Source organism: Periplaneta americana, chromosome 13 (assembly GCF_040183065.1).
Source record: "Periplaneta americana isolate PAMFEO1 chromosome 13, P.americana_PAMFEO1_priV1, whole genome shotgun sequence".
In the NCBI taxonomy this organism is placed as follows: domain Eukaryota; kingdom Metazoa; phylum Arthropoda; class Insecta; order Blattodea; family Blattidae; genus Periplaneta; species Periplaneta americana.
Genome location: NC_091129.1, coordinates 137,684,507 through 137,708,361, shown reverse-complemented (window position 1 = coordinate 137,708,361; position 23,855 = coordinate 137,684,507). Strand labels below are relative to the sequence as shown.

General features: G+C 36.8%; 1 protein-coding gene and 3 non-coding genes across 5 annotated transcripts; 3 read left to right on the top strand and 1 right to left on the bottom strand.

Moving 5' to 3' along the window:
• Positions 1 to 284: 284 nt before the first annotated feature.
• PIG-A (phosphatidylinositol glycan anchor biosynthesis class A) lies at positions 285 to 22,312 on the top strand. 2 transcript variants are annotated; one of them, XM_069844334.1, is made up of 10 exons: positions 290 to 808; positions 902 to 1,058; positions 1,130 to 1,309; positions 5,209 to 5,327; positions 6,296 to 6,411; positions 7,608 to 7,699; positions 13,634 to 13,839; positions 13,914 to 13,999; positions 18,269 to 18,543; positions 22,134 to 22,312. In XM_069844334.1, exons 1-10 carry the CDS (start codon positions 729 to 731, stop codon positions 22,242 to 22,244), a joined length of 1,422 nt encoding a protein of 473 aa, XP_069700435.1. In that variant the 5' UTR covers positions 290 to 728; the 3' UTR covers positions 22,245 to 22,312. The 2 variants fall into 2 exon arrangements, with proteins under 2 accessions (XP_069700436.1, XP_069700435.1); XM_069844335.1 differs by lacking the exon at positions 1,130 to 1,309 and having other exon boundaries at positions 285 to 808.
• TRNAD-GUC (transfer RNA aspartic acid (anticodon GUC)) lies at positions 14,164 to 14,235 on the bottom strand. The gene has a single exon. It is a non-coding gene; the product is annotated as a tRNA-Asp (tRNA).
• Positions 14,654 to 14,725, top strand: TRNAD-GUC (transfer RNA aspartic acid (anticodon GUC)). The gene has a single exon. It is a non-coding gene; the product is annotated as a tRNA-Asp (tRNA).
• TRNAC-GCA (transfer RNA cysteine (anticodon GCA)) lies at positions 17,804 to 17,875 on the top strand. The gene has a single exon. It is a non-coding gene; the product is annotated as a tRNA-Cys (tRNA).
• Positions 22,313 to 23,855: the final 1,543 nt, after the last annotated feature.

The following is a 23,855-nucleotide window of genomic DNA, read 5'->3' as shown; positions in this document are numbered from 1 at the left end:
CATCCCATTTTCACTATTCCACCCATCTAATAATCTCAATTCCGTGACAATCACGGTTTTATATATGAGTCACTTTTCCTAAGGTTCAGAATTTTGAAATTTCAATTTACACACAAAATTTACGAGAGACATTCGTGAAAAACTACAGTATATCCGACATTACTTCTGTACTTTCGAAAATATTGATAAAGCCGACAACGTTTATACTGAATTTGGCGAGAACTTGCAGTAAGGAGGTAATTTTTAACTGTGAACTTTGTGATTCTCAAGCTGACATAGTAGTTCAAAATTGGTACCGATTGATAACAGCAGGACTTTGTTTATAAAACCAAATTTCGTCTTTAATGTCACAACAGTCAAGTCGAATAATAGTATATTGTAACTGAAATCATCTTTATTGCATAACAGTATATTTAATGACATTCATACTTTTCAGCAAGTGTCTGTAAAGCATAGACAAATAACAGTAAAGTAAGTCTTGTTGGCAGCAATGTATTTATAGTAGGAATCAGCTGATAAAATTTACACCAATATATAACTAGTAATATTTACATATTTGTAAAATATTTATCAGTATTCTGTATATTGAAGAAATAATTTACGATGGGTACAAAAATTGAAGTACGGAGTGAAAAATTACAATGGAGCAGAGTGACGTTATCTTAATTGAGATGTGCTTCCGAACGAAAGCATTAATATTGAGGTTATGTTGCATATAGTTATGTCGAATGCAATATCCATCTAGTATTATTACAGCTCGAAATGACATACTTGAACTTCTTGTATTTGCAATGCTTCATAGAATTTGGTAAGTTGAAGCTACTCCAAACTAGCCTGATTGCAACTGGATTTTATATAATTGTTGCGAACTTGCAATAATTAAACATAACTTTTTTTGCAGTATGGTTTCAGACTTCTTCTATCCAAACATGGGTGGAGTTGAAGAACATATATTTAATTTATCCCAATGTCTTATCAGTCGTGGATATAAAGTGATCGTTATGACACATTCCTATGGGGATAGAGTAGGAATTCGATATATGACTAATGGCCTAAAGGTGAGAAAAAAAATTATATGACATTGTTTTTAGCAAAGTGCATGGAAAGTAAACATTTTACTTTTTTTCAGGTATTTTATCTACCAGTTAAAGTCTTTTACAACCAATGTGTTCTTCCAACAATGATTTGCTCGCTTCCATTGATCCGCTACATTTTTATAAGGGAGAGAATAACAATCATTCATGGTCATTCAGCATTTTCGGCTTTAGCGCACGAAGCAATGGTTATTGGAAGATTGATGGGTCTAAAGGTACGTATTTATTGTACAAGATGACAATAGTAAAGAATTCTGGAATTGCACTTTTTTTTTTTTTTTTTTTTTTTTATAAACTCTTCGTCATTCACCCATATGAAGCCAGTTGTGTAAGACCTTCACTTCCACTCAGCCAGCCCTAATACAGTAGTGATCTAACAAATATTTACAATACACTAAAGATTCTACAGCAATTGGCTTTAGTTAAATTTTAACTAGTATATACTTATTTAATCAGATTTATTTAAGAGATAGGAGGTGGCTTGTCTATGCTACACTCACAATGAGATGATGGAGATTTATTGGAATGCTACAAGGGAACCCAAGCTTTCATAGAAAACCTCTGGGGCGTGCTTTCGAACAGGGGCAGCGGCATTTTTCCTGAGGTTAGAGCCCAGTTTAGGTGTGTGTGTATTAATCGAAAAAAAGTCCAGTGCTCTAGTCACTATATCACCATGGCGACTAAATTATATTTTTACAGTAAGGAACAAGAATCATAACAAATTTTTAACTGTAAGCATCAGCATTTTTAATTGAAAAGAGGGAAATAATTATCAACTTAAATTCTTGTCCATTAGATCTGACGGCTCACTGTCAGAATTAATTTAGAAATTTATGTTGCATATTTTTTCGAAATCTCAGATGGCCGAACAAGAAATACTGGTAGTCTAAATAACAATGTGCAGAGCTGCTTACTCGTATTTATAGGCAGTGCCTTTAGTTGGACCGGAATGCAGTTCCAATATAAATATTAATATTCGGGTTCCAGTTGCAGTAAAAATAATTTAATTACATAGACACTGAAAATGTCTTTAAAAATACTGTACACACTACTCGTCCTTCACTGCAACAGAGGTCATTTGGAGTCGAGAATGGTTGTGAACAAACTTAGAGATCAGACATGTCACGACCATGGCTAGTAGTCTATGGATTCCAGACTAAGTTATGTTCATGAAATAATTACCACAATTTTGACCAAGAATGCAACTGCATGTGTGAAAAATACTGCTCAGTACATGGCAGAACATGATCTCCATAGACCAATTTTTAGTAAAGACACGGAACTACCTGTACAATCATGTTGCTCATATTTGAAAAGTTCTCGGAATGGAATAAAAAATAACGTACCTCATTTTTTATTTATTTATTTTTTCAATGTAGTTTCCCTGTACAGTAATGCACTTGGTCCATCGATGTTCCAATGTCTTTATTCCATCTCGAAAATTAGATTCCTCCAGGCCTGCAAAGTACTTGTTAACTCCGACTATCAGTTCTTTGTTTGAAGAGAATCTCCGTCCACCAAGGAAAATTTTGAGCTTAGGGAAGAGATGAAAGTCTGATGGAGCCATATCAGGCGAATAAGGTGGGTGTGGCAACAATTCGTACCTCACTTCATGTATTTTTCCCACGGCAACGACACATGTGTGCGGGCATGCATTGTCTTGATGATTATCAACCTTGCTCTAACAAATTTAAAGTATGTACAGTACAATATGTTTTTCCCCATTTTTTTAAAGAATTTCGTATTTGCTAATTACAACCTTGTTCTGGGTGGCTATTCAATTATGAATGAATGAATGAATAGCCTGGTAATGTCCCGTGTAGGGCAAAGGCCTCCTAAGAAAGGGGTGGCTCGATGTAACTTACTTGGTGAGCCATTCCAAGTAAGACTTGTAGCACTATGGTATATATATCACTGACACTAACTGTCCTCTTACAAGCTATTTACACTTTTGATCGTACAATGTTCACTTCACTTACGGTCTTACTAATAAAAACTCTATATACAGACGTTTAACTGTCTTATACTTATACAATGAGTAGCTCGTTTATAAGTCATGTGTAAATTCCTTACTAATAATCACTACATACGTCGTGTATAACAGTATAATTGTTAACACAGCTACGTCATAGTTTCGTCATTACTTCATTACGAAAGGTAATAGAATATCTGAGATTCTCTATTGCATCCGGTAGAGCGCTCTAGTGTGTCGTGTTAAGAATCGATAGTACAACTGGCTCTGATCGATTACCACACTATATTTTGGTCAAAGAGTACAAGCTACAGCAATAATATTCTACTTATTCTGTGGTTTTTGGTGTGTTCTGTGGTTACAAGGCATCCATTATCATAAAATGACAGTCGATACGAACAGCTGTTAGAGGGGCGGCCATTTTTTCTCTATATACAACGCTTAAACAAGGGGTTTCGTGTATATAATTACTGCAAAGCAATTCCCATTGTATAGTTACAGATTGTTTATACATCCATCGCTTATGCATGGTTTATTAGTAACGTTTTCTGTCTCAACGCTGCATAAGTCTCGTATGAAAACTATACACGGTTTATTAGTAAGACCGTCAAGTGTTACTCTAGTTCCTTCCACTTTTTCCTGTCTCTTGCTATTCTTGACCACTGTTTTCCGGCCCTCACTGCGAGTATGTCTGTCCATCTGCGCCTTGGTCGTCCTTGTCTTCTCCTCCCCGTGTATGGGTCCCACATTGTAGCTGTGTACGCCCATCTTTCTGGATTTAGCCTTGCCACGTGTCCTCCCCACTTCCATTTTAGCTTTGTTGCCCTTTCCAAGACATCCGCGTCGCTGGAGAGGTTGCGCAGTTCTTCGTTTGAGATCCTGTCTTGGAGTGAGATACCCAGTGTCTTTCTCTGCATTTTCCTTTGACATACTTGAATGGATTGTTTGAGCTTATCTACAAACGACCACGTCTGGCATCCGTATAAGAGTATTGGGAATATGCATGACTCGAGGACTTCGAATCTAAGTTTTCTGTTGATGGATTTTTCGAGTAATATGGTCTTAAGGCTCCAGAATGCTTTCCAGGCTGCAGATGTTCTCCTGTTGATTTCTTTCTTTGTGTTCTGTCGGAATGTGACTAATTGTCCCAGGTATACATATTCTGTTGTGTCTACTCTAATGGGTATCTCTGGTGCGTTCGTCATCACTTTGGTTTTATCTTTATTCATCGTGAGTCCTATTTCTTTGCTTTTTGTGTGCAATTCTTGTAACATTTCTTGCAGTTCTCTTGCAGACTTGGCGAACAGTATTATGTCGTCTGCAAAGCGTAAGTTTGTTAGTCTTTTCCCATTTATACTTATTCCGCTTTTCTTCTTCCAGTTTATTTTCCTGAAGACGTCTTCAAGCACACACGTGAATAGTTTAGGAGAGATTGGGTCGCCTTGTTTCACTCCTCTCTCGATATTCAATTATAGTGTGACATAAACATTTTTTATTATACAGAAATAAACAGAAATTAAAATTTGTTAAAAATTGGATGGCTGTGAAAAAAAAAATTACGTTTCAAAGATTTTATAAGAATATTCATGTTATATTAGAACATACTATAACATTAATAAATATACTATAACATAATAATACACAAAATTTAAAATACCGATAATGTAAATTGTAAACTATTTTAATAATGACCTCTCCCTTGACAAAATTCTGCTTATGCCATTGCCTCTGTAGAATATAATGAGGCTGGAGTGAGGACTTAAGTATATCCATTAACATAACAGCAGAGAGTGCAAGAAACAACAGAAGTCGTCATCTATATTTTAGTATGTTTTAAGTATCATGACCTTACTTTTAGAAGAGAAGGGTTGAATGATTTATGGCACCTGTCCCATTTTTAGCTTATAGATTGTGGTCACATTCTATTTGTAATTCTAAATATTTAAAGACCGTAAATACTTTAGTGTACACAGTTTCCAGTTTCACGTGATGAAATTAACAGAACTGTTTTACAGAATAAAAGATGCATGTAAGCTATCCACTGAATTGATTACAATTCCACTAACTACAGAAATATACCAAACCAAAGAATATTATAAACTGTTATCAGTACAAATTGCTTACTCGGCTATTTTTTTTCAGACAGTATTCACAGATCACTCCCTATTTGGATTTGCAGATGCCTCTGCAATTGTTACTAACAAACTCTTGGAGATATCACTAGCAGATTGCAATCACTGCATTTGCGTTTCACACACAGGGTGAGTGTAAATGATAGATGAAATTCACTTGCACATATGCTATTTTTATGAATGTCATGCATTAAATTTATTTATGTTACATACTTTGATTGGCTCATCAGTAATTAGAATAACTTTGAAAAAGACAATATCATGCTAAAAATCTAGCATAGGCTCTTTACAATTTAACGAATACAGCTAGCTGATAAATTTCTTGAAATGTGTCTGTGATATTACTGACTATAACAGGAAAAGTTAGAATACTGGCATGTTGCATGACAACTGAGATCACATTTTAAAAACTGTCTCACTTACACATACTGGTATACAGCTATGTAGACTTCTACAGTTAGTATATAATTAATTTGTTTTTAAGCTTCTAGATTGTTAGTCTTAATTGTATAATTACTTGAAATGTAGATATTTGTTGGGGGGTTTTTATAATGTAAAATAATGACCGAAAATAATGTAAATGTTATGAACTAGGTAAATTTCATTGGTACTGAAAATAATATGGGTTATACTAATTCGTATATCTTGGTACTAAATGATATATCAAAATTAGACTTGGATATTAAATATAGGAGGGCAAAGGCTAATTTGGATTTTCAGGTTTCTGATGGGGTCAAAAACTGTGATAGAATTGATATTTAACCCTTGTGGTAAATTTCGGTGAAGTCCGAAGGGCTTAATTAGTTAAATCCACCCTCTCCTCCACGCTGAGGTCCCCTGGAATCTTTTAACATGCAAAAGAAAGAGTGGTGTGCAGAAAGCAACTGGAAGCTACTAAATTTATCTTTCCCAAGAAAAACTGCAGACATGGCATCTGGGTTTGCAGTGAAAACCTGCCCTTGGGCAGAAAGCTATGAATGAATGTAAATTATACATATTTTAAGTAGTCCTGGTATTTTGATGATTGATGTAAGGGACAACTTATAACATTAGGCAATAATGAGCTTGTAGGTGATTGAAGTGTTGCTACCACACAGGAAGGAAAACACAGTGTTACGAGCCAGGGTGCATTGTGATCGTGTTTCTGTTATTCCAAATGCTGTCGACACTTCAGTATTCACCCCAGATCCTAGCAGAAGAAGCCAAGATGTAGGTAAGTGCTTTTGCGAATTAAGAAAGCTAAATTCCAAGAGGTAATTAATTACAAGCAGTTCTGGGTGAAATCTGAATCAATAAAAATGTACTGATTCTGATATCCATTGTAAAATTTCAGGAAACATTATTCCAACACTTTCCCTCTCATGTGAGTTTGATGCATAGGGACATTCAATGTTGTATTGAGTTATATAACGTGAGAAAAATAGCAAGTATTAATTTCAAAATTTTATATTGATATGTATAACAATACCTTGTACATCAGTAGCAAATACATAGTGAACAAATCTTTTGAGTCTGTTATATCTATACAAAATAATATAATTACACAGTGGAATATCAAGTTTTATTTTCTCTCTGTAGTGAAATAATTGTCATAAATTGAACAGTGTTAAATATTTAAAAGAAATTGAACAATTTTAAACCTCACAGTCGGAATTTAAGCATAAAACTGTACCAAAAACAGCTCTTACTTGCCCAGAGGTAATAAATTAAGTTCTGCAGTGTTATTGCATTTATATAACATGTTCTCTTTGACAGTGGTTTGAATGAAAACTCCATCTTCTGTCCACACTTTATAGAAAATGAAATCAGTAGATTGTTAGATTTACTTAATCATCGAATACCGGTTTTTTCCCAGTAGCTGTTACCACACAATAAAATGACACTGTCTTCATAACTTTGGGTTTTAAAAAGAAAGCTGGCAGGCCAGTGAAAACATTTCTGAGTGTTTGTGATAGTATACTTTTACCAACTCCACAACCCTGTAATAAAATTGTAGAACACACTATGCATTTAATTGATTGGCTTCAAACATTACTGCATAATACACGGGAATGAACTGTATGCACATCGGATTCAGTTATAATAAGATGTTTCTTATAGATATAAATCACTCATTATTTTGATAGAATTAAAATTTTGTCATACATGTACTCGAGATGAAATACAATCTCCTTCCTCATCTCATAGTCATACAGAAATATATGTCACAAATGAATTTATTGCTCAAACAATAATGTCAAAGTTTCGGATAAATTACATGATTAGTGGATTCAGATTCGATTGTATTTTACACAGCAAACGAAGTCTACTTACACAAGAACTTTAAAACAACAGAAGTTGTTTTCTCCAGTAACAAACAAACGAAAATGTCTGTTACTTTCGCTTTAATAGTTTTTCAATTGATTGCAGTTACAATTGTCGTCATAAGCCGTCTGGTGTATAGGAAGGGTGTAGACCTAATGGCCCAAGTCATAGCCGAGATATGCCCTCGTTACCCACAGGTGAGATTGCCTTAGATATTGGAACTGTTCCGAACACCATAAGGTAAAGAAATAAACACATCTTATTTTGAGGTACAAAAGAACAATATCAGAATGTGAAATATTGTGTCTAAGTGATTTTGGTTATTTAAAAACGAGCTTTTGCCCAAAGGGAAAATCATATTGCACAATAGTACAATTTAGACTAGAGCACTTTATTATATAAGCAGAACAATCCGCCATGTTGAATCCCACAATCAAGGTGACATAACAGTTGAAATATGAGGTCATGGGTAAGGACAAGATTATGAATGCAAGTTTGAGATAGCGAAACATTAAGTTTTCTTTGTATTTACATGTAACACAATAATTACATATTAATATTTTAATAGAGGAAATTATGATAGTTACCTGGTATATGGTTAAAAAATGTTTTTTAAATAATATGATTCTTAGGTACATTTATGGGCTGAATTCTGATATATTCTTCGACTTTTTATATTAAGGATACTTTTTTACTTATTCAATTACAATTTTTTCCTCATGGTTTTATTTGGAAGAAGGTTAGCATGAATATTGCAAATAAAAGGGGTTAATACTGCATTTCATTTTAATGGTATCATGATAATAGGAACAATAACTTTACCTTTGTAATATAAATATAATTGCAAACGTTATTTTGCAGAGAAATAGTCCAAGAAAGAAAATAATGCGATTTCAGTATTTCCATTCAATAGAAACAATGTTGCCAATGCCCAATATGAAGGAGTATAGAAACAGTGTAATTGGCATAACTTGTAGGAATATTCATATATTTCCTATAAGATAACAAATTAATGAGACATTAGTAATATATGTATCTATATCTATAGCTACGACATTAGACTTCAGTTTCTTTTTCCCATCACTCGCTTGTTCTGCTAGGAATATAGAGTGCTTTAGTACAATCAATTCTGTAGGTTAGAATATTTCAACTGTAATTATTTCGGAAACTATTTCAAATACGTAATGGATTTATTTGCATTCTTTATTCCAAATAACGTTATCTTTAATCACCTAGCATTTCACAAATTTAATATCTTTCGAATCACTATTAAGAAACTCATTTTAAAAGCAGTAACGTAAAAGCACAAGAAAATGTTAGAAAAATAAAAGAATTAAATTTGTTGTAGAAATGTAAACAAAAGTAGAAGCGTGAATTTGTTGATACTCAGCAAGTGTCCTGCCTCTGTTGTAGTAATAACTACAGTCGTGCTCAAACCTCCTGAAGTTTCGTGAGCGCCAGTAACATGCGAGCGCCGCGACGTTGTCACAACTACTCTCTTCGTCTTTGTCTCTCAGCGGCAGTGGTTTTAAAACTGTGGAGCGCGACTCTTTACTTGAGATTATAGGGAGATGCAGAAGATTTAATAATAATAATAATAATAATAATAATAATAATATTAATAATAATAATAATATCATCATGATTGCATCAAATGAAATTAAAAGTCACAAGATATAGTAAAATTAGTTGAGTCAAACGTAAATAATCATATTCGCTGAGTTTATATCAGTTTTTTTTTTAAGTTTTACTTTTATTAGAGTTAATAAAGTTGTCGAATAACACAAATGCGCAGTGTGATAAAATAAATTGAATGATAACCTTAATTTCAAATAGCCCCACCATATTCTATTGAAAGAGGTGAAGAATGCTCTCCATACCACTGTTTCTCTCTCCCCCTTAAGGTTTTTCTTTCGTCTTTCCCCGGCAGCTTTTTACTCAAATACACAGAGTTTTCTTCTGGCAGAAGCGAAGTGCAGATCATGTATTTCAATAAAGAACAATGCTAATAGATACTGTATATGTCAAAATTAGTATATACTTGGCTCGGAAACATGACGGTCTCTCTTCTTGGAATTGGTAATCCCTCATAAACCCCCATCCTCTATCCCCCTAGCCGCGTGGCAGAAATACAATAGATCCCAGCATTGCCAAATCTAGTAGTCATTGCCTCTACCTGTTTGGTTTCACCCGTTCTCAGTGTCTTTTCAGACATTTGTCGACATGTTGTTTTATACCGTTGTGCGCTTCAATTTATCTAATTTATTCTGGCCATGATTAATGAGTGTTGGAGCAGATGATCCGCAGCCAGGCCTTCTGATTCACTTGAAGATCGAGGACCATCACAAGAACAAATAACACCGTCGAAAAAAACAGAATATCTTATTTGCAGAGGAGCGTAGCTAAGAAAACAAAGTGTTAAAATATTGTGTCTAACGTTAGAAATTCTATGCATAGAGTAATCGAAAGTTGGGGTAGTTTGATAAGTACAAATCTTAATCACTTAACATCGGACGCAACCGGCGGAGTTGGTAAAAAAATATATATAGGGCATAGAAATTAAGAATTACGGTTCACCAACTAAAGAGAAAATAAACAAATTAAAACAGAATTCGGTATGATAGACGATTTTATGCGTGATTTACTTCGTCGAACAGTATGTGAACAGTACGCGAAAGAGATATCGCCAACAGCAAATAAACTTGCGGAAATACACTCAGGGACAAAAAAAACCGGACACTTTAATATTTGCTGGTATTTTGCAAAACATTATCTTCTCATACAATATTATGGTAGCCATCTGTTGTTATGGAGACGTGTATACATTGTTGATTGTTTTTTGTTTTATAAACAAGCCATTACAACCAAATATTCCAATTTTGCTTTCGGAGTCTCAGCTATAACAATTTTGTCTCAACTATTTTGTGCTTCATTATCGTTATCATTCGTTATTTCTTTATTTTTACATTTTCTGAGTTTAAGTGGGGTTGTAACATTTGTCTTAAAACAAGATGCGACCTGAAGATGTGGCTCGAGCTGTAGCCCTTTACGATAATGGACGCAGTGTACGTTATATTGCAAATGTTATGAATATGGCTAGAAGCACAACCCATGATACCATAAAACGGTATAGAGAGACCCTAGAATATACCAGAAGACCAGGTTCGGGTCGTCCAAGAGCTACAAATCCAAATGAAGACAGGTATATGGTGTTGAGAGTTCTTAGGGAGCGCAACCTGCCAGCTACTAGTGTAGCCCAGCAATTTATTAACATGCATGGACGCCCAATTTCGGCCAAAACAGTTAGAAGGAGGTTGAAAGCAAGTGGACTGATATCAAGTAGACCTGCAACTGGTCCCAGACTTCTCAGGATGCATCGAGTTGAACGACTGCGTTTTGCAAATGATCACAGGAATTGGAGAAATGGACAATGGAGCTGTGTTCTGTTCACCGATGAGTCCCGTTTCAATCTGTGCTCACCTGATGGACGTAAAAAAGAGTTTGAAGAAGGAGGGGAGAACGATTTTCACAGTGTTGCATTTCCGAAAATGTGCCGTATGGAGGTGGTGGAGTGATGGTTTGGGCAGGAGTGTGTACGGATGCTCGTACAGAGTTGGTTTTTGTTGAAAATGGAAGACTAACAGCTGATAGGTATATAAATGAATGTTTGGCTGATCATGTTGTGCCATTTGGCCAATTTGTAGGCGATAATTTTGTTTTAATGCCATGATAATGCACGGCCGCATATTGCCCATGCGGTCGGAGATTATCTCCAAGAAGTGGGAATCCATGTTCTTCCATGGCCAGCAAGGAGTCCAGACATGAACTCAATTGAATATGTGTGGGACATGCTGGGACGGTGTGTTAAGAATAGACGACCGAGACCAGAATCGTTACAAGAGTTGAGGCGAGCACTTGGCGAAGAATGGGAACTTATTCCTCAAGAAGACATTGCTAACCAAATTGAGAGCATGCCATGACGTATGGATGCAGTTATTCAAGCCAGAGGGGGTAATACCCGTTACTAAAAAGAGTTTTTAATGTTTAAGGCACCATAAAATGAAAAAAAAAAAACAGTTAGACCAAACGATGCCATAGTTATACGCCCTTTATAATTTTTTGTAAATTTTCTCATCTGAGAATTTTTTTTTCAAATGTTGTCGTATAAGGTGCTAAATGAAACATTATTTTGTTTAAATGGGTTTTGTTTCATTTTGAAATAATTGGCAACAAAATACAAGCAAATATAGAAGTGTCCGGTTTTTTTTGTCCCTGAGTGTATATTCTGGCCTGATTTGTACATTACGTTTAAGAATTCAGAAAAAATGTCATTCGATTCTATCCAGCACTTTCGGAATTACCAGGAAAAGTGTTTTTAAGGAATATAGTTTGCGAAGAAGAAGAAAAAGCTCATACCGTTTTCCACTTAACAGCTATTACAGCCAATACCGCACTTTACATTAAAAATCATAACTTCAGAACTAATACAGAGCCACTGGCGTAGCTCAGTTGGCTAAGTTAACTAACGATCTGAAGTTGCACTTGGTCATGGGTTCAGTTCCAGCTTTGGCTGATTTATCTGATTGGGGTTTTTCCGAGGTTTTTCTCAACAGTAAGTCGAATGTCAGGTAATCTATAGCGAATCCTCGCCTCATCTCGCCAAATACCATTTTGCCATCACCAATCCCATCGACACTAAATAACCTAGTAATTGATAGTGTCGTTAAATAACTAAAAAAAAAAAAACTAATAGGCCTACAGGTTGTTTTTACCTGAATGAACTTCAATAGTTGGTGTAGAAATTTAAATTTTATATTAGGCCTATATTTTATATAACAGAATTTTAAGGTATAAGAAGTGTACATGCCCCCTTAATTAATTAAATAAATCATATTTCGTATCTTATAACGTTCCTTAGGCCTACAGAAAATTTCCATCGAATCAGCAACTAAACTGGCAGACAAACAAATGTATTCTTTCGTGCTTTAATATGGTTTTCGTGTTATGAAAAAATGATGTAAAAGGAATACATTTATCCATGACTGGTATCTAAACTGGTCTTTATTTCACCGTCCTTAGCAACCTAAATAATGACATTATTCACAGCAGTGAATTAAATATTTTTAAATCACTCTCTACATGACAACCAACATATTGGCATTAATTAAAATGAATAAATATGAACTTCTTCGCCAACAACACATTACAAAGAAAAAACCTACAATTTAAAATTAAATATTGTATAGCACACTAGAGTAAACAGATTTTATGCGCTCGTGGAAATTATCACCCAAAGCGAAGCGGATAAAATCTAATTTTACTTTCTTGTACTATAAATTGCTATTCAATGATCACAGTTTCCGAAAATTTTACAAGCGCAACATCCTTAATTAAGTATAAAATTCTGGAACTTCAATAACATGAGAATTTAACACTTATTATATAATTCTGCAGTTCTTTGTTTATTTAGGCAAAACATGTTAGTGAAAATATAAATATAAAGTGTTTTTAAAATAAGTTTGTTCATTTTTATACCAATTTTGTTTCAGTAATTATAAATTAAGGTATATTTACAAAGATAATATAGTCTCGCTGAAAATCGCGGTTTCACGGAACCAGTTTGAAAAACATTCGCAAATCGCAATGACTTCAAGAATTGGCAACTCGGCTAAGGGTTTAACCCTTGCGCGTGCCAGCAGTTAACTGGTGAAGGGGATGAGGGAAGGTCGTCATGTTTTCGTGCGAAGTATATCTGCCTAATACGCGGTCCTGGTTAATACGCGATTTATAAGTGGTCCCTTGAACAGTGTCTTATCGGGGGGGTTTATTGTATTAATCTATAAAACTGGAACCACTTGGGGTAAAAATGTGATTTTTGTTTCTGTGTGTTCAGGAAACATTAAACATTCAGGGTCCCTACAACATACCAATTTTCCGGGCGCACTTGATATTTGATTTTGAGACTTTCTAAGCAGTGAGCATGAGGCGAGCCTGCGTGCCCATACGTTGCAACGCAGCACTGCTGCTATTAGCTATCGCTGATAAGAGGACACACCTGCAAACGTCATGAGGTTTGAGCGCGACTGTAGTATACTCAATGCTTGTTGTTACTCGAGCATTCTTGTCTGCAGGTGCATTTCTTAATTGGTGGGGATGGACCAAAGCGGTGGTTGCTGGAAGAAGTGCGTGAACGTGGTGGACTGCAGGACCGAGTGACTCTGCTTGGCAGCCTGGAACATTCACAGGTGCGCAGTGTCCTCACACGCGGCCACATCTTCCTCAACACGTCTCTCACTGAAGCCTATTGCATGGCTATAGTGGAGGCTGCAGCTTGTGGGTCAGTCAGTTTTCTGCTGAGTTTCCTCTTCCTCTTATGATTGTATTTGTCCTTAAGAATATGTTGTTTTGCAGCCTCCAAGTGGTGAGCACGAGAGTTGGGGGCATTCCAGAAGTTTTACCTTCAGATTTGATATATCTCACCGAGCCCAACGTTCCATGTAAGTTTTACAAATTAAATTAAGTTAGAGGGTCACTCAGTAAGTTTGTCCCATATTTCTTTGCCAGCCAACACATTGAAAGACACTCTTTCAGCTTTCCCAATGACGGAACTGCCTCATTGGACAAAGCATAATAAACATGAATAATTTCGAGGGAAAAATTGTTCCGGAGCCGGGTATCGAACCCGGGACCTTTGGTTTGACGTACCAACGCTCTACCACTGAGCTACTCGGGAACTCTAACCGACACCGATCCAATTTTTCCCTCTATATCCACAGACCTCAAAGTGGCCTGACAACTGTCAAGCAACCAACTTCGAGTGCACACTAACTCCGTGTGACTTAAATTGTGGTTTTCTGTTAACGAACAGTGACGTGTATTATGCAAATCAAGATTTCAGGTATAACTCCCTGTAAAGTTGATTTGAATAATTTCGAGAGAAAAATTGTTCCGGAGCCGGGTATCGAACCCGGGACCTTTGGTTTGACGTACCAATTGTGGTTGCATAATACACGTCACTGTTCGTTAACAGAAAACCACAATTTAAGTCACACGGAGTTAGTGTGCACTCGAAGTTGGTTGCTTGATGGTTGTCAGGCCACTTTGAGGTCTGTGGATATAGAGGGAAAAATTGGATCGGTGTCGGTTAGAGTTCCCGAGTAGCTCAGTGGTAGAGCGTTGGTACGTCAAACCAAAGGTCCCGGGTTCGATACCCGGCTCCGGAACAATTTTTCCCTCGAAATTATTCAAATTAACTTTACAGTGAGTTATATCTGAAATCTTGATTTGCATAATAAACATATTGAGTGAAAACAAAAACAGACCACAAAAGAGAAAGGAGGGGAACGAACAAAGGGGAAAATTAAGTACAGGAAAGATAGTAGCATGCATATAACATGCCGAAACATAGTAAACAAACAGATTAGATATTCGAGCAAAATTCTCCCTTTTTAGGAAACAAAGTACAGATGGTATTTTAAAATGGCAAGTGATCCTCTGATAGCGGCAAGGGAAACATCACGAATGAAGTCGATTTGAATAATTTCAAGAGAAAAATTGTTCCGGGGCCGGGTATCGATCCCGGGACCTCTGGTTGAACGTACCAGCGCTCTTTCCAACTGAGCTACCCGGGAACTCCACCTGACACCATCTCAACTTTTCCCTTTATATCCTGGGAGTTCCCAGGTAGCTCAGTTGGAAAGAGCGCAGGTACGTTCAAGCAGAGGTCCCGGGATCAATACCTGGCCCCGGAACAATTTTTCTCTTGAAATTATTCAAATCTGCTTTACAGGGAGCCTTACCTGAAATACTAGATTTGCACTTACGAATGAAGTCGTTGTTCAGTTGGAACTTCTTGCAGAAACTGACAAAGAGGCGAGGTATTGTGCCCCTAGCGCCAACCATTAGCCCAACTACTTCAATGGAGGTGAGGTGATATTTCTCCAAATAGAATGGAACTGTGGGCTCATAAATTCTGCATTTTTCTGAGTGGACTTCAGTGGGCTGTTGTTCCTGTGCCTCGAACCTGACTGTCGGGTCGATAATGCAGGCGGATGTAGAGCCTGGTGGAATGGCAAGCATGTCAATTCGCCGACAGGATCCCTCTTGAGAGATGCCATGGACTTCTTCGTGCACAGTGAGACCTTTCTTCCTCAAGGCTTCGGCAATCATGGACCTGATTCTGTGATGTCTAGAGTTCTGCAGTGTCTCGCTGAAAGGACAGGCACCCAAAACGTGGCCAAACAGGCTTTCACTATGTTCAGAAGAACACTTTTCCGTATTCCAACATCTTCCATCTTCAGAACAAATTAGTACAACTGGCTATTTAAACAAAAATGCCACACATGTTGGCAATGTAGAAATTGGGGTGTCTGAGTATGAGATGCAACAGAACCAGAGTGATCATTTAGTTTTATCGTGAATATTCATAGTGGTTAAAAAGCATGTATGTTTCAAGGCTTTGTTGTTGATTATAATCAGACGCTAGGAAAATCAAGTGAAGTATTCACAAAAAGTAAATGCAGAACTGACCAGTAAGCACCATAACAGCTACCTGATCTCAACCACAATATGTACCAGGCAAGTGCAGCATATGTGGATTAAATCATTAACATATAATATAGCAGTTTGGAATTAGGGACGGAAATATTAATTCCGCAATTCAACATCCTAAATATTTAAAGTTGTGTACGACTTATTCCAAGGCAGTTCACTCAAGAACTGAAGATGCAGAGAAGAACACTGATTGCTGACTTGAAACATGGATTTGTCATTTTACCAAAAATAAAACTGAAATTCATGGAGTAGCACCACACAAATTCATTATCTCCTAGAATGTGAAATTCATTATTCTGGTCAATTTCATGAACAGAGAAAACGAAAATCGTTGAAGATGAGGTACATTACCTTTAATCGTAAAAGAAAAAAAACGCATCATGAATGTAGTCAGTTCAACTACTGCGTTCAGTTCAAAATGTGTCATGACTCACTGTATGTCGTCATGAGGCTAGCCGATGAGCCTAGAGAATTCAATCTTCCTACACTTCCGCAGAGGCATATAACCTATGTGGCAGAGAAGTTGCCTAGCAAGTACGGTGTTCATTCTGAAGAGTACTTACCGATACGTACGGTAATGCCGGTAGTGGAAGGAATGTGAACTCTTTGGAAACACGTACTGAAGTGAGTTTTTTTTCCTACTGTCGGGATATGGGGAGAAGGTTAAGACAATTACTTACGTACAGTATTTGTTGACATTAACTTCGACGGTCAACATGGACACGGAGCATTTGATTTGTGTCATGGAATGTTGCCGTACACAACCGATGATAACAAATACTCTGGGTACGACTTGCCCGCGCAAAACACAGATCGAAAGAGGTTATGGTAGCACACAGACCGTACAGACCGCCATCTGTTGCTACGACGTTCAAGTTATACTGTACACGTTCTCAAGTTCAGATTGAACGCCTTGATTAATAGGCAACTTCTCTCACATAAAAGCTGAAACTCACTTCAAATCGCTGACTCACCAACAGTGACGTCATGACACACTTTGAAATGAACACCCATTAGAATGCCAATGCAAGATAATCAATAATATGACAATGCAAGACTACATTATATAAGTTCATTCAATAAAATAATTGTATTCCAATGGATACCATCCCATTGTGGAATCCTGGGAAACGAGAATGCGGATTCACTAGCAAAGAAGGGCAGCACTGCTACTTACAGACCTGTTACTAAATCTACATATTACTCTGTGAAAAGATTTATTAAATCTACATACTTAGACTTCAACAAACAAAATTTGCTAACACATCTCAAGGGAAAAAATTGAACTCTCTGCATCAAAATCCACAGTTAATTCCCGATTTACCACGAAAATCGTCTGTGGCTGCATTTAGATTGGCAACAGGCCATGATTGTTTGGCCAAACACCTGCATAGAATTGGAATATATCAGTCCCCTAACTGCCCATTGTGCAACTCAAACCAAGAAATGGATTCAGAACACCTCAAAATCTGTGCTTCATTGGCTGACCATGATAATATCTTTGAAAAATATTGGAGTGCAAGAGGGCAAATGACTTTGTCAAACGCCTGGCATTAGAAAACAACAATATTTCTAATGATGAAAGAGAGATGGAACGGAGAAAAATTCTCTCCGGCGCCGGGATTTGAACCCGGGTTTTCAGCTCTGCGTTCATAGACATCTATGACGTAGTGCAGAGGGCGGCCACTAGAGGGAACCCAAGAGATGGAGCTTAATCTGAGACGATTCTAAACGGCGTCGGGATTGTATCCGGCGTGGCTTAGTGGATAAAGCGTCAGCACGCAGAGCTGAAAACCCGGGTTCAAATCCCGGCGTCGGAGAGAATTTTTCTCCGTTCCATCTCTCTTTCATCATGTGATGACGCAGAATATCTGCGTGGAAATATCATATGTACTTCGGTACATCAAAATATATATAATATTTCTAATGTTTGAAGTATGGTCATTATCCTTAATTTGTTGGGGATGGGAGGGGAAGATGCGTTCTTTACTCATTAAAATACACTGAATGTATAAAACTAAGATATGCAACTAAACACACACAAAATTTCAGTTTTTGAAATAGTATTTACAAAGAAAAAAATTTAGGGAAAAGCTTTTTGAGTGACTTATATAGTGCATATAAAGTGAAACGAAATAATATATTTTTCTTTTTAGTTGAAAGGTTTAGTTGTATAGTTCTCTATTGACACCAACTTTTTTTGCTTTAATCAGCACTACTGCTGGGGCTTGAAACTGCACTTGCAAACCTGCGGTCCGGTAATGTGGTGCATCCATGGGACTGCCATCATCGTGTGGCATCTTTGTATAACTGGATGGATGTAGCTCGTCGCACCGAAACTGTTTACAATCGAGTGGCTGATGAGAAAAGCAAGACACTTGGATCTCAGCTGAGAAGTTACATGGCCAGTGGAGTGCTTCCCTTTCTTCTTGTCATATCCCTGGCTCACTTCATGCTACGTTTTCTTGATTGGATGGTGCCTCGTCATGTAAGTTATCTTGCACATTAATTATGATGTTGTGGAAGGACACTATATCAACGGACCATTTCAAAAGGGAAATTCAAATTTGAAAGTTTTGACAGAACTGCATTTCGAAGCTTCATGCTGTTGTGAATAATCCAATTAACACACTCTAATTTGAAACTTATAATAAATATAAAGCATCACTAACAGAAATTGGACTATTTTCAATGATCCTTGAATTTTTCACAGCAACATGAAGCTTTAAAATGCAGATTTATGGAAATTTTAAATTTTGAGTTGTTTCTCTTTTGAACTGGCCTGTCGATATATCAGTAGACTTAATCCAGTTGTAGTTTACACTAAAAAGCTTACAGTTCAGTCATAAGCAGCTCCTATGATATTTGTGATGGGCAGAGCGCTTTTGGAGCAGGTTTTCTTAAAATACTTAGTTTTTACTACTGTTGTTATTCGATTATAGTACTTAATTTCTGAAGCCACCGACGTAGCTCTGTCGGCTAAGGTGCTTGCCTGGCGATCTGGAGTTGTGTTCGGGCGCGGGTTCCATTCCCGCTTGGGCTGATTACCTGGTTGGGTTTTCCCCAACCGTAAAGCAAATGTCAGGTAATCTACGGCGAATCCTCGGCCTCATCTCGCCAAATTCCATCTCGGAATCACCAATTCCATCGACGCTAAATAACCTCGTAGTTGATATAGCGTCGTTAAATAACCAAGTAACAAAAAAAAAAAAAAAAAAAAAAAAACAACTTAATTTCTGAATGCAGTTGTTCACATTAGGTACATTTTTACAGTGAACAGAAAATACTCATAATTGTTCTCCATTATAGACCCAGACCCAATAGACAATTCAAAATGAGATGGAAGAAACCTGAAAATTTGGATTTTATTAGATAAGACTAGATAGGCCTAACCTTCTGTTGATTCAAATGCAAACCTAAGATGTGGAAGTGTCGTGACTCAAGTATTGTCGGACCATCGGATCTATGCCCCTTTAGCGCTGTCGTCGTTCTTGGAAAAGTTAACGCCTCTACTCACCCCATTCCACCCGTTTCTGTCCCACTACGTGAAACAGCAGGCCACGAACCTTGCCGAATAGGGATGTTGCCAAACTTCCGTCAAACAGTGTCATGTCTCTTGAATATTGCTTATAATACTGTAAGGTTAGTTATTACTTATTCATAATTTAATTTAAGTAGGTCTAATGACGCTGATTGACTTATGCGAAATGCTATTACTTGCTTAATAATACTTCTTTCACCACTCCGTGCTACAGTATTCATGTTGAGTTGACAACACTGGACTGCAAGTGCAAATAAACTGTCCCGCAAGAAGGCTCAAAATTGTGAGTAGTGGGGGAGAGCAAGAGAGAGGGATAGAAAAGAGAGAAATAGGAATACAGAGAGAGAAATGAATTGCCGAGGCTGAAAAGGAATTAGGGTTCAGTTCACATATCTTACGGGGGCACAGATTCGATGGTCGGACTATATCTGATCCAATTCATTGTTAATTGAAAAGAGATGTGGGATTATAGAGATTTGCTTGGAAGTCCTATGACATGGAGTCACCATGGTGCCAAGCAAGATAGGACAAAATCCATGCTTTATCCAGTATGAAAACTTACGATATTATAGTTGTCATATAGCATATAAGCTATTTTTAAGCATTGAGGAAATAATTCTTCCTTAGGAATACTTCCTTTTCAGAGTTTTCCCCCTTTTAGAATTTTAATCTTACACACTAGACAAGCATATGGTTGAACTTCTGTGAAGTAAGTTCAGCATGTTGCCACTAGGTCTCATGATGAAGAACATTACACAAACAACAAACACACATGCAATATTTTATTCCAGGCTTCCACACACACAGTGAAGCTACATGCTTTGGTCATTGTATACATGTGGCCAGTGGAAATAATCAAATTTTTTAAATTATTACTATTATAACCAAAGCTAATTATATTGGCATACTGCCATGAGCAAAACAAAACTAGACGATGAAAAATTTCAAATTTGGTTTGTTTTTACAAGATTTCTGCTGTGTAACATTTATAAATGACTGTTGAAAGAAAATTATGAACTCTTAGCATATCTGAAACAAAAGTAGTAATACAAAGAGAAGGGAACAAGACTTCACAGCATTTTAGTGAGTCACTGATATTGCATTTATGGGATCTGGAAGATGCATCGCCCACATTCATTTTAGTTGCATGGTAAAACAAATTCAAATGCTAAATAAAAAAGTGGTCTTCCAATGGATCCCGGCCCACTGCGGACTGAACGGTAACGAGAAAGCAGATATGTTAGCAAAGAAAGGAACTTATATCAACTTAAAAACAAATTTCAAGTTCCCATATGAATCAATAAAGCGAGTCATAAAAAGAATAGCGAACAGGCAAAACATCAAAATTCAAAATGGAAAGAATCGTTCAAAGATCCAAAACTAATTCCTGATCTACCTCGAAAATCTGCCGTGGCCATGTTTAGATTGATTACTGGTCATGATTGCCTCGGTAAACACCTCCATCGTATTGGAGTACTGAATTCACCTAAATGCTTACTGTGCACCAGAGAAGAGGACATGGAGATGGAGCACGTGGCTAATTGTGAAACTCTTAGGACATTTGTGGACCTTCCATCAAAATATTGGGAAGCAAGAAGGATGATGACTTCATTGTTAAATCCAGAGCATTAGATACACGCACGCACACACACACACACACACACACACACATTTTAGTTGCGGCAACACAAATATTAATTAATTAATTTTAATTGTAATTTTATTCTTTATATTATAGTTATAATCCCCTGGTAGAGGGGCAGAGAAGGCCTCATGGCCTTATCTCTACCAGGTTAAATAAATAAATACTAAGTACTACTAAATACAAATAAGCAAGTTGAAAATAAATTAAAAGATAAATTCTCTTCCTCAGTCTTACCTGAAAGTGATTCCCGTTTTCGTCCAAGCACTCCTGGCTTCTCTGAAGAAAGTTTTGTGACACTCATTACAACTCTTCTTGCGTAATTTCATTTATCACTCTCCGGATTTGTTCTTCAAGTTCTCAAGTGTTCTTGGATTTCTTCTATACACGTTTTGTTTTAAATTCCCCCACAATAAAAATCAATGGCCTCGCAGCATCAGGAAAATGTATACGAAATTTTCGTAAACATCTAACATAAGACTTCTTCTTTAATAGGTAAGTTTCAACAGTAAATACTTTCTGTTCAGTGGTGCACATAACCATGATTCTAACAACCCTCTTCACACTATAAAAACAAGACAGAAACTGACTTCAAAAGCTTCTTGCCAACAATCCTGGACGAAGGACAAACGATACACAGTCAATGACCCCACTGCTTACCTTTAGCCATTCAGCAAACCTGTGTGCTAAAATGCTATAAAGTCTTGTTTGGTTCTCTCTATATTTAGTGTAATAATTAACTGGCACTATTTACGCATATGCAACTCACTCTTTATGTGAAAAGACAAATTATCTTGCTTCAGCATTATTAATGCTAAAACGAATTTATTAACTTCGTTCTTCAATTCATATGGAATAAAAACAACTAATCTGTTTGCTTGTATTTTTGTTTCAGAGCATTGATATAGCCAAAGATTACAACGTGTCTAGTCACATTACGGGTTCACTTCATGCCAATGGAGAGATTAATTATGTGCCATATCAGAGAAGACGGAAGCTCTCCTGACACAACAAACTGTACAAGAAAGCATTTAATTGTAACAATGTTGTATAAATAAAATTTTATAAAAAGTTTCCTGAAATATTAGTTTGCGTACTTTTCTTAATACAAGACGAAAGTATATATTTGAATGTGGTGGAAAGAATTAGGAAATATGATCTAGGTGGCAGTGACTCTTAATGGCTTTTTAACTGAAACCAAGCCAATTAAATTCATTCAATGCAATAAAACCATGAACCTTCAACAAGCTGTGTATCTAAAAGCAAAGGGATGAAAGGAAGATTACAGTGGATTCCCTCTCATGATCCATATGGGAAGGAACAGGTGATTTACTAACCAAGAAAAGGAACTAAAGTTATAATAATAATCCGTGGTGCTACAGCCTACAAAGGGCCAAGACCGACCAGCCGGTTGCTGGCCTCACGGCTACATGCCGAAGCAGAAGTGGACGATCATCCAACCAAAATGGCGGTATCATGTGGTTAGCACAATGAGCCCCCCACCCGTTATAGCTGGTTTGCGATTTCGCTACCTATTGTAGCTCCCCAAGTGCATCACGATGCTGGGTGGGCACTGGTCCCATACACTGGCCGAAATTTCATGAGAAAATTTCTTCTCCTATGAGGACTCGAACCAGCATGCATTCTGTAACGCGAGTCCCAGGTAGGATGCCTTAGACCACGACGCCACGGTGCAGGACAAACTAAGGTTATAGAAAAATTAAAACAATATGCAGAAGATAGAAGATACTGAGAAGAAAGAATGACATATTTTCTCATACCGTGGAATGGAGTGACACTGATTGATTTTATTTGATAATATTAAACTGAGCAAGAAGTGTATAGTTAATTTCAGATATAAAATTAGCAATGGAAACAGCGTACTTCATAATATATAAAAAAGAATTATCTTTCAGAGATAACGAATTCCATGTAAAATAAAATAATAAGACGATCGAACTTGTCTTATACTACGAGTGAAGCAACTTTGATACCCATATTGAAGGATACATGTACAGGGTGTATAGAAACAACAACACTGACAATGCTTAGTATGTTGTGTGGGATGGTAAACTGATAATTTTTTTCAAGAACGAACCCATGTCCAGAAATTCATGGTTTGGGCACTGTGGGACGTCACAGTTCGAGAACGGTTCGGATATGGTGATGGGTGTACCTTCCACATTTCATTAAGAAACCCTGCAAGAGCATAACACCATACAGTAAATTACAAAATGTTGATCTGCTTGACTGCAGAGCATACATCAGCAGTGCAGAGACTGACTCGGTATCACTTTTCGAAAAAATTTATGTCTACTTTATGGATGATTCAAGTATGATCAACAGGTAATATTCTCTATTACTATATAACCAAAAAATCTGAAAGTTAGAATTTATAAAACAGTTATATTACTGGTTGTTCTCTATGATTGTGAAACTTGGACTCTCACTTTGAGAGAGGAACAGAGATTAAGGGTATTTGAGAATAAGGTTCTTAGAAAATATTTAGGGCTAAGAGGGATGAAGTTACAGGAGAATGGAGAAAGTTACACAATGCGGAACTGCACGCATTGCATTCTTCGCCTGACATAATTAGGAACATTAAATCCAGACGTTT

What these genes read in the sequence shown, in the direction of transcription:
- PIG-A (XM_069844334.1), top strand. Translation starts at nt 729, where the DNA reads ATGCAATATCCATCTAGTATTATTACAGCTCGAAATGACATACTTGAA. An exon ending in GAAGATTGATGGGTCTAAAG is followed by an intron (nt 1,310 to 5,208) that starts GTACGTATTTAT and finishes ATTTTTTTTCAG; the next exon opens with ACAGTATTCACAGATCACTC. An exon ending in ATTTGCGTTTCACACACAGG is followed by an intron (nt 5,328 to 6,295) that starts GTGAGTGTAAAT and finishes GCTACCACACAG; the next exon opens with GAAGGAAAACACAGTGTTAC.